Source organism: Octodon degus, unplaced genomic scaffold, assembly GCF_000260255.1.
Source record: "Octodon degus isolate 3935 unplaced genomic scaffold, OctDeg1.0 scaffold00070, whole genome shotgun sequence".
NCBI classification, from domain to species: Eukaryota; Metazoa; Chordata; class Mammalia; order Rodentia; family Octodontidae; genus Octodon; species Octodon degus.
Window position 1 is genome coordinate 5,478,766 of NW_004524646.1, and position 11,742 is coordinate 5,490,507.

General features: G+C 36.6%; 1 protein-coding gene across 2 annotated transcripts in view; it reads left to right on the plus strand.

Moving 5' to 3' along the window:
• Btbd7 (BTB domain containing 7) overlaps positions 1-11,742 on the plus strand; it is a 145,252-nt gene that overhangs the window by 67,105 nt on the left and 66,405 nt on the right. Inside the window, exons 2-4 of one of the 2 annotated variants that reach the window (XM_023719615.1) lie at positions 8,665-8,852; positions 9,675-10,754; positions 11,241-11,303. In XM_023719615.1, the coding sequence (XP_023575383.1) occupies positions 8,771-8,852; positions 9,675-10,754; positions 11,241-11,269 (1,191 nt within the window). In that variant the 5' untranslated portion in view covers positions 8,665-8,770 and the 3' untranslated portion in view covers positions 11,270-11,303. Of the gene's footprint in view, positions 1-8,664; positions 8,853-9,674; positions 10,755-11,240; positions 11,304-11,742 lie in introns of those variants that run through there. The other variant, XM_004635149.2, reaches the window with a different exon arrangement.

The following is an 11,742-nucleotide window of genomic DNA, read 5'->3' on the forward strand; positions in this document are numbered from 1 at the left end:
GGGTCTTGCCTCTAGCCTCTTTGCAGGGAGTTCTGAAGGGTTTCCTGCTGGGCCTGCAGCCTGGGTCGAATGAGGATCTGCGGGCCCAGGTCATCTCAATCACTGGCCAGGCCTGCGCTCTGGGTCTGTTCAGGATCCCGTGGCCTGGGTGGTCTCACTCACTCTCTGGGCCTGCGCTCTGGGTCTGTTCAGGATCCGGAGGGCCCCAGGTCGTCTGTAAAGCTTGTTTTTGATTGAATGATTGATTGATTTTTAACAATACTGGGGTTCAAAATCCAGGGCCTCACTTATGCCAAGTAGATAAAGTACTTCGCCACTGAATACAGATATGTAATTTTTTATAAAAATGTTTATGACTTTTGTCTAGTTTTAAAAATTGTAGTTTTGTTACCATATATGCCTAGCTACTTCCTCCTGACTCCAGAAGATGTAGTGTTTCAATTTTAATATTTCAATCTTTGATCCATTTTGACTGTAGTTTTGTGTATGGTGATAGGCATGATAGCTTGAGCCTTTGGCATGTGAAAAGCTAGTTTTTCCAGCACCATTTATTAAAGAGGCTTTCTCCAGTGAGTATGTTTGCCTCCTTTATCAAAGATAAGGCAGATGAGTGTGTCTGTAGTTGTGTCTGCATATTCTAATCTGTTCCATTGATTCTCCAGTCTGTTTTTGCCAGTACCAGACTGATTTTATCACAGTAGCTATGTAGTATAATTTCATGTCACAGATTGTGATGCCTCCTGCCTTTCCTTTGTTACCCACGATTGCTTTTGCTATTCTAGGTTTCTTTTGGTTCTAGATAAATCTTAGAAATATTTTTTCTAGATCTGTGAGGTATACTAATGGTATTTTAATTGGGATTGCATTGAATCTATATAACAATTTTTGGAATATAGCTATTTTCACAATGTTGATTCTTCCTATCCAGGAGCAAGGAATAGCTTTCCATTTTCTGAAATCCTCTTTGATCTCTTTTTTTCAGAGTGCTATAATTTTTGCTGTATAAATCTGTTACTTCCTGGGTGAGACTGATTCCTAAGTATTTCATTTTTAGGGTGCTATTGTGAAAGGTGTAGTTTCCATAATTTCTCTCTTGGTGTATTCATTGTGTACACAAATGCTATTGATTTTAGAATGTTGACTTTGCATCATGCTATGCTACTGAATTTGGTTATTAAATCTACAAGTCTCTTAGTGGAGTATTTGGGGTCTTCTGTGCAGAATATCATGTCATCTGAAAATCATAATTTCACTTTTTCCTTTCCAGTCATTATTCTTTTTGTTTCTTTCTCTCATCGAATTGCTTTGACTAATGTTTACAGAGCTATATTGAACAGGAGTGGTGACAGTGGGCATCCTTGTCTTATTCCTGATTTTAAAGTGAAGGCTTTCAATTTTTGTTCATTTAGTATTATGTTGACTGTTGGTTGTCATAGATGGCTTTTATCAGGTTAAGGTAAAGACCATCTATTCTGATTTTCTGTAGGATTGTAATCATGAATGCATGTTGGACTTTCTGAGAAGCTTTTATTGCATTGATTGAGATGACCATGTAGTTTTTATCTTTGGCTCTGTTGATGTGGTATATTACTTTTATAGATTTGTGCATTATTGAACCATATCTACATTCTTGGTATCAATCCCACTTGGTCATGACGTATAATCTTCTGATGATTTGATATATTGTTTCCTTGCATTTTACTGATGATATTTGCATCTATGTTCATTAAGGAGATTGGCCTGTAGTTCTTTTTTGGTTGGGTCCTTCTCGGGTTTTGGTGTCAGGAATGAGTTTGGGAGAATTGCCTCCCTTTCAATTTCACTGAAGAGTTTGAAAAGAGTTGGCATTAAATCTTCTCTAAATTTCTTATAGAATTCAGCTGTGAATCCTACAGGACCTGAGCTTCTTTTTGTTGGTAGGGTTTTTTTTTTAATTACATTTTCAATTTCATTGACTGATATTAAGTTATTCAAGAATTTTTATGTCTTCTTGATTCAGCTTTGGTAATTCATATGGGTTGAGGAATCTATCCATTTCTTCTGTGCTTTCCATCTTGTGAAAGTAAAGACTTTGGAAGTAGATACTGATGATTGTCTGAATTTGTACAGGATCTATAGTGATTTTGCCCTTTTCATTCCTCATTGCATAAATTTGAATTTTTTTGTTTCCTTTTTTAAATTTTTTTATTTATTTATTTATTTTGCAGAACTGGAGATTGAACTCAGACGCTTGCACTTGCCAGGGAAGCGCTTATTCTACTGAGCCCTCTCTCCAGCCTTTTTTTTTAATAAGGTTGGCTAGTGGTTTATATTCTTTCAAAAAAAAACAACTCTTTGACTCATTAATTCTTTGTATTGTTTTCTTCGTCTCCATTACATTGATTTCTGCTCTAATTTTTATACTTTCTTGTCTTCTTTGGACTTTGAGCTTGACTTGCTCTTTTTCTAGGAGTTTGAAGTACAGCATAAGATTGTTTATGTGGGCTCATTCTGTTTTCCTGATACAAGAATTTAGTGCTATAAATTTCCCCCTTAAGGCAGCTTTCATTGCATCCCACAAGTTCTGGTAAGTTGTGTCTGTTTTCATTTGATTGTAAATATTGTTTAATTTCTTCTTTAATTTCACCTGTGACCCACTGATTGTTCAAAGGCTGTTATTTAGTTTCCATCTGTCTAAAGAGTTTTTGCTGTTACTTTTGTCAGTAAATTGCAGTTTCTTTGCACTATGGTGTGTGATGTGCATGGGATAATTTCAATTCCTTTGCATTTACTTATGCATGTTCTATATGCTAGCACATGGTCTGTTTTGCAGAACAACCCAGGTGAAGCTGAGAAGAATCTTGGGTGGAACACTTTGTAAAGGTTTACTGAGTTTATTTCTTCAAAAGTTTGGTTTAATTCTGTAATTTCTTTGCTGATTTTTTGCCTTGTTGACCTATCTCTTTGTGTCAATGGGGTGTTAAAGTTCCCCAATACAATCATTAGATTTTTCGTGTCTGTTAAAGTTTGTCTTATATAGTTGGGTGCTCTTATATTGGGTGCGTATATATTTATAATTGTTATCTCTTTCTCGTGCAGTTTTCTGCTAACAAGTATATAGTTACCTTCTTTATCTCTTTTAACACACTTGGTTTGAAGTTGACATTATCTGCAACAAGAATAGCTTTTTTCTCAGTTCCTGTTGTATGGAGTATTGTTTTCCATCCTTTGACATTCAGTGTATTAATTTATTTTAAATGTATTTCTTGTATGTAGCATATTGTTGGATTTTGTTTCTCTCTGCCATTCTGCTGCTTTTGATTGGTGAATTGAAGCCATTTACATTCATATGTATAACTGATACATATTGATTTATCTTTGTCATGTTGTTTTCCTACTGTAGGATTCCTACTTTTCCCCTCTGTTTAATTATTTGCTCTGCTTGGTAGTTCTCTTTTGTTGTTCTTAAAGTTGTGGTCCTCTTTGTCTCTTTCTAAATCACCTGTTAGTACTCTTTGTAGTTGGTTTGGATGTCATGAATTTCTTCAGTTCTTTGTCATGGAAGTATCTTATCTCTCCATTAAGTTTACTAATAGTTTTGCAGGGTACATGAATCTTGGTTGGAAGTTGTTTTTTGTTTTTTGTTTTTCTGGACCTCAAATATCTCACTCCAAGTTCTTCTTGATTTGGTAGTCTGTGTTGAGAAATCTGCCATTATTCTAAAGGGCTTTCCATTATAGGTGGTCTGTTTCTTCTGTCTAAGAGTTTTTAATATTCTGTTCTTTTGCTGAATTTCTGGGATCTTGATTACTATGTGTCTGGGTGAAGATTTATTTTGATTATGGCTACTTGGAGTTCTATATACTTCATTTTACTGTATGTCAGAGGGCTGGCCAAATGGCTCAGTGGATTAAAGTGCCTGAAAGCAGGTGCAGGGGCCGGGGGTTTGAACCCCAGGCCTACCATGCAGGTCCTGCCCTGGCGCTGAGACAGCAATTGAGACTGGGCGTGGTGGTGCGTGGGCCTGTAATCCTAGCACTTGGGAAGCTGTAAACAGGAGAATCACTACGAGTCCAATCTAGTAGTAAGACCCCGAACACCTTGTAGACCCTTCCCTAAAAAATACAAGAAAAAAAACCAAAACTGTATGTCAGATTCTTTCTTTTCTGCTACTGTTTCTGCAGACAATCTTTTTATGTCATTTGTATTATAACACCAGCTGTTTCATTAATACATGTTAGTATATATAGATACAGATGCATATTTTATATCATCTTGCAGCTGTTGTATATTATTTCCTGGTTCCTTGTTATTTTTAAGAATTCTTTCCTTTTGTGTTCACTAGCTCCAATGCTGTCTTCCAGGTCTGAAACTCCATCTTCTGTTTAAGTTCAAGTGATTTTGCCAGCTTTCAGTGGAATTCTTAATTTCCTGGATATCTGTTTGAATCTGTTTCATGCATTCCAATTCTTTACTGTACTGTTCATTCAATATTTCCACCATTTTCTATTCCCTTCTATTTTTTTAATCTATGTCTTCCTTAAATGTATTGACCAATTCTTTCATGATTGTTGTCATTTACTTTTTTACTTGGGAGATTATGTCTGATCTGATTTTTTCCCATAGCCTGATGGTGTTCCCTTTTATTTTAAACTTTGTTTTGTTGTTAGCTGATGTAGAAATTGAGATTTGACAATAGGTAGACCATTTATCCCACTTGGCTTGGTCAAACTAGAGTTCCACAAAAAACCACCTTTTTAGTCTCAAACTTCATGGTTTCAATGATATATTACATTATAGGATATTTTGATTTCACAGGAGTTCAGTTGCTGTAGTTTTGTATTTTTCTTTTATTGCAATTTGCTTTTATGCTCACATTTGCTATCCAATTCCTATTCTTCTATGTATAATAATCAAACTAACATCTACTATGGAAATAACTCCCTTCCTCATCTTCATTTCCCAAATCAGTAAGTCATATAGCTACACTGAGTTTTAGGAGCCCTCATTGTGCTTGCTTCCTTATTTTAAAAATGCAGAAACAGGTTCATTGAAGTTACCTGCATTTTGTACTGTATAGGTAGTAAGTCAATGATGGAACTTAGTCCAAGATGCCTGCCTTAACATGTTCACAACAGGACTGTAATTCATATCTCACTGGAAGCACCTTTCAACCAGTAGTGATACATGCATGATTGTCCCTTAGGGTGGCTTGTACCACTGATGGTACAAACAGATCTAATCAATATTATTGGTCTCTTTACTTATGAAATTAATGAAAAACCACCTGAAGGTATAGTTATGCATGTATCAGTGGCTCAAGTCAACAAGAACATGTTAATTCCCACTGTTTTCCACTGTGTAAAGGAGCAAAAAATGTTGTGTTTTTATGACAAACCTCTGCTTTTCCCCCCCAAAATATATTATGATAAGGTCCTTCTTTTAAGTGTCTTGTAGGGCAGCAGGACTCCTTTAGATCATTCTAAGTACTTCCTCTTCACGGTGCACCTTAGCAATTTAAAGGTGCTAAGACATCTTGAGGTAAAGTTATCTGTTAGTGTTTGTTTAGTATCACATTTTCCAGTCTTGGGGAAACTTTGGAAAATTATGGTCTAGGTTTTGTTCTGTTTTGATGGGTGGAGAGGAAAGAAAACGTTGGCTTACAATTTCCGAAAGAAAAAAAAAATTATCAGTGTTGTTCATTCTGTTATATTCAACATTTCCCCCTCAGTTGGGTCTGCTGCAATCAACTAAACATATTTTAAGAAAGTCGTATCATCTGATTAGGGTTGATTGTGTTAGTGACTAACAGAATTTGCTTCCCAGATTGGTGATACCAGAAAAAGGCTTGATCAGCCTTCTGGGACTATTTTCATCCATCTGCTAGGCCTCCAGTCTTGCAGGCTCCCTCTTTTCCCTTTCCTACCCCATCTTCTAAGTAACAATTGCATACATCATGTTGGGTAGAATTTTTATTACCTGAGAAGTAACAAAGTTATTCCCTAGGAATTTTGAGAAATATGGCTTTGTGCTAAAATTCCCCAGTCAGGGTTAGCCCCAGGATTTGGAACTCTGGACACAGAGTAACCTGGAGTTATATATGATCCAGAACCCCTCTACGCCCCACATTTCTTTCCAAGGCCTATTTATTTTGGTATTCAGAATCCTCTGGGAGATACAGATGTCATCCAAACTAGCTCATTATGAAGGGGATTCTTGTCAGTGAGTAACTACCTAAAAGAAATTTTGTTCCAAAATTCCAAAGTTCCTTTTATTTCAAGGCACATCCTTAGGATGAAATCTCATCTGTCCCTGAACTACTCATTGTAGTACGGAATAGCCAAGTATCTGTAGCTCAGCCTGTGGCTTTTCTAGTTCTTGCAAATGCTCTTGTTTCTCTTAAAGTATCTAATTAGGTTCATGCTAAAGTAAAGCTTTTTTAAAAGGCATTTTGAGTGTGGCTTAAATTTCAAAGAAGCCAATATAACATTGTCTTGTGGCCTTACAAACCATGTGAAGTTCTTAATTGAAAATATTTCTCAGAACCTATTTAGACAGAGTGCAGCAGCTAGGGTTCAGTCCCCACTGCACCCATGGGGTGCAGTGAGATTGGGTGTGGTGGCGCGCACCTATAATCCCAGCACTTGGGAGACTGAAAACAGGAGAATCACTGTGAGTCGGATCCACGTAGTGAGACCTTGTAGACCCTATCCTAAATACAAAAAAAGAAAGAAAATGTTTCTCATAGGGCTGGCCAAATAGCTCAGAGGACTAAAGCACCTGTTTAGGCGTACACAGCACCCGGGGTTTGATTCCAGGCCTACCGTGCCAGCCACACCCCCGGGCCTCGCTGAGACAGCGATGGAGACTGGATGTGGTGGTGCATGCCTGTAATCCCAGCTCTTGGGAGGCTAAACACAGAAGGATCACTACGAGTCCAGTCTGTGTAGTGAGACCCTGTTGACCCTTCCTAAAATACAAAAAAAAGAAAGAGAAGAGAAAAAAAGAAACTGTTTCTCCTGTGTGCATGTACATATGTATTGAAGTAGGAGTATTAAATTCAGTCTACTTCCGTGGACCCTTCTGATTTTTCTTCATCTGGAAACAAGCTTCTCTTCTGCCTTGTTGTGTACTTTGTACCATCAGCATACTTTGTGTCAGTGAGTTTGCATTGTAGTCAAAAGAAATTTAAAAAGCAAAACAAAAAGTAATACAGAACCTGAAGAATGAGTGAAGGAAGTGAGAAGAAATCTACCATTGGAACAACAGAAAACAATTTTATCTTTAGAAACACTGGACCCATACCTTTTACATCCACCTTTATGCCTAGATACAAAGCTCATCATTCCACTTTCCCCAATTTACTGGGGATTGGCCCCAGGGCTCTCACCACTGAGTTTCACTCCAGCCCTAGATTGTTTATAACATTCACAAAATAACATATTAAACCCACTGATTACTGTGTAGTTCCCTTTTTTTTTTTTCTGCTTAGTGTTATGTCAGTAACACCTGTCTGAATGGATTAAGTGATGCATTGATGATGTGCCTATGTTACGGCTTGGATATAGGTGTCCCTCCCAAATCCTCATGTAGTCTTTTTTGGCGAAACCAGGGATTGAACTCAGGCCCTTGAACTTGCCAGGCAAGCGCTCATTCTATTGAGCTACCTCCCTGGCCCCTGCTGTGTAGTTCTTATAGAATGCATTTTCATAGTTCCCTAACTGTGTAGGTCTATTCAAGCTTCCAATAATAAATACTAAAATAAAATTTAAAGGTGTTTTATTCTCCTAGGTAAGTAGGTAAGTTTTAGTAGGAAATTTGCTTATGTAAGTATATAGTTGAAGGTACTATTACTTTACATAGTACAGTACTCATACTGTATCTAATTAGAAGTTTTCCAGTCTTAGCCAGACTGTAAGTATATAGTCACATGCTTAGGTAAATAAATTTCCATATATATTTATGCGCACAGAAAGGCACATTAATAGTGATTTTTCATAAATGTGAATTCCTAAGGTTATATTAGTAACAGAGATGAAAATAAATGCCAAGAATCTTAATGCGGCTTTTTTCCCCAGTGGGCTTTTCATGATTGTGTGTGTGTTTTTCTACCTTTCATTTGTTGAAACACTTCGTCCTTCATTTTAAGGCTGGATTAAGCTTCCTTCTGGTTGGTGTCCTAACAATTCCAATAATGAATTTTAAAGAGTGTGTGTGTATGTGTGTGTTTTCTTAAACCACTATATTTAGCTAGAAAAATTTATATGTTCTTGGCATGCATAGTACTACTGTTATCAACCTCTCTTAAATGTCTGTACATTGCTTAAAACATTATGATTGTGATTGTCTCTAGGGTTCTTCATTGAAACTTTTTTGTTAGTAAATACCTTTCACAGTACTTTGAAGTATTCCTCCTGTGACTATCTGTTTAAATTTGATGGATGTGTTTCTTTTTGCTGTCTTAGAAAGTATATAATTGATACATTTTATGATTCAAAATTTCAGCTAGTATAGATTCATAATACAGCATTAAAGATTGTATATTTTCTAAAAATGTTACATAGAAATCTGTAGCATATCATTATGGTACTTGTAAATATTGATTTTCAGTAGCTTGCTTTTTAAAAAAACTGATTTCACATACATTTGAAAAAGTAAATAAAATTATTTTTGTTTCATATCAAGAAATGGATGAAAAAAGGCTGCTGGATCCAGGGTTGAAGGTTCATAAAGGTCTCTGGGATCATACTCTGAAGAACCAGCCGATGGAATGCCTGAGTGACTGAAGAAAATGGGTGCTAATGCATCTAATTATCCTCATTCATGTTCCCCAAGGGTAGGGGGAAATTCACAAGCCCAACAGACTTTTATAGGTAAACTTTTCAATTTTTCTAACTTCATTTTCTTTTGGGACTATAAGTAGAATTGTTTTCCATGGCCTTTATGGATAAAAAATAATTAAAATATGAAAAAATTATAGATAAATTAAAATCTGGTTTGTATGAATTTTGTTTAAACAAGCTGCTTATATAACACAATTGACCTTTTCTTTAGTTGCTTTAATGATAGCTGCCAATTACTTACCTAGCAAATTAGCTATCTCCATTTGTGTGTCCTGGTTCATGTATTTCACCCCTACAAATGCACCCTTGCCATAGTGGAGAAGATAAAGCATTTCACTGTCATGTACAAGCAGTATTCCCAGTTTATAATTCTGCTTATCTCTCAGTTCTTAAAAATTATGACTAAGGTTTAGGATATCAGCTGGGCATAGTGGTCCATGCTTTTAATCCCAGCTGCTTGGGTGACTAAGGTAGGAAGATTATAAATTTGAAGCCCCCAGCCTGGGCAATTGAACAAGAATTCTCCCAAAGTGGAGGGTAGGGGTGAGATGTAGCTTAGTGACAGCTCATCCCTGGGTTTGATCACCAGTAGATAGGAAGAAAAAAAATAAGTCTTTGATTGTGAACAAACAAAAGGCATTTTTAAAACTTTAGATTAATTTGCAATAGTTATTCCTAGTCTTTAAAATGTTACTTAAAATTCTCATATTCCTTTATAAAAACAAGAGTGTTTTATTTGGTCCATCATTGTCTGATTGAAAAAAAAAAAAAATAACATGAGAAATGTTAATGTTAATGTTAAAGATTATGTTAAAGAAAAACAGATTTTTATTTGTTTAATTTTCTTTTTAGGGACATCATCCTATTCTCAGCAAGGCTATGGTTGTGAATCAAAATTATATAGCCTTGACCATGGCCACGAGAAACCACAAGACAAAAAAAAGAGAACCTCTGGCCTTGCCACCCTCAAAAAGAAATTTATTAAGCGTCGAAAATCTAATAGGTCTGCTGATCATGCCAAGCAGATGCGAGAGCTCCTCTCTGGATGGGATGTTAGAGATGTCAATGCATTAGTGGAGGAATACGAGGGAACTTCAGCCTTAAAGGAGCTTTCTCTACAAGCCAGTTTGGCTAGACCAGAAGCCCGGACATTGCAGAAAGATATGGCTGATCTTTATGAGTATAAGTATTGTACTGATGTAGACTTAATATTTCAAGAAACTTGTTTTCCTGTTCATCGTGCCATTTTGGCAGCAAGGTGTCCATTTTTTAAAACACTTCTTGCTTCCTCGCCTGAGTATGGGGCAGAAATAATAATGGACATCAATACAGCTGGTATTGATATGCCCATGTTTTCTGCTTTGTTACACTACCTTTATACAGGAGAGTTTGGAATGGAGGACTCAAGGTTTCAAAATGTCGACATCCTTGTTCAACTTAGTGAAGAATTTGGAACACCGAACTCCCTTGATGTAGATATGCGTGGACTCTTTGATTATATGTGTTATTATGATGTTGTCCTTAGTTTTTCTTCAGACTCTGAGCTGGTTGGAGCTTTTGGGGGAAATCAAAACTGCTTAGATGAAGAGCTGAAAGCCCACAAGGCTATTATTTCTGCACGGTCTCCATTTTTTCGAAATTTATTACAAAGGAGGATACGGACTGGTGAAGAAATCACAGACCGAACTTTGAGGACTCCCACAAGAATTATATTAGATGAGTCCATTATACCAAAAAAATATGCAAAGGTGATACTACACTGTATGTATACCGACATGGTAGACCTCTCTGTTTTACACTGTAGCCCCTCTGTAGGGAGTCTCAGTGAAGTTCAGGCTCTCGTCGCAGGGAAGCCAAACATGACCAGGGCAGAAGAAGCCATGGAACTTTACCACATAGCACTGTTCTTGGAATTTAACATGCTTGCACAAGGTATGAAATTCCGATTTTATATTCCTAAAATTACATATTTGTCTTCCACTTTAAAAACAATCAATTTGTTCTTTGGTTTCAGTGTTTGGGGCGTGCAAGGTCAGTTTATAGTTTTGGTATCTGAAATAGATGAATAGGGTCAGTATAGGGTCAGTATTAATGTGGCTCTTTTAATATTAAAATCAAACATTCAGTTCTAGTGACTAAGCATTAATGAGACTTGAGGCTTTCTCCCAATGTAAAATGGTAGGTGTGAGATATATAATTACCCAACTACATTCACACAAGCTTTGAAACTAGCCAAGTTTTCCTTGCAAGGTTCGATTTTCATCTTTATGTTCTGTGGCTTATTGATGTTTAAATGTTTGGAGTTAGAATAAAGTCATTATAAAAATGAAGATAGCCACATTTAGATATAAATTCATTTGGATGAGAGAATTGAATAGGGATTCTCACTTAAATTTTAAAATACTTTGTATCTTTTAGAATCAACTTGTATATCAAACAGCCTGTAGTATGTGAAGCACAGTGCTAAAGTCACATGTCTTAGTAAGTTATTTTCAGCCTAGTCATTTAAAAGTAGGAACAGCATACTCTTTGTGATAAGCAAATGAATATATGAAAGTTGCGTTTGAAAAGTAAATATCTGTTGCTATTAGAATCTTAACATTTCAGAGCTGGGAAAAAAACCTATCATGAGAAAGCAAAAGACTGTGCTGTCCTACACAAAGGGAGAAAACATACTTAGCTTTCTATTTCTATGGCCGTGTATTAAAGAAAGCAAGCTGTATGATCTGAGCTTACTTTAGAAATTTAATTAAGGGGCTGGTGAGATGGCTCAGTGGTCTAAAGCACCTACTTAGAACAAGCTTAGCTAAAGCACAGGGATCGCGGTTCAATCCCCCAGCACCACATGCCAGCCAGCCCCGCCCCCTGGTGGGCTGAGCTGGCCACACACACACACACACACACACAAATAAATAAAATT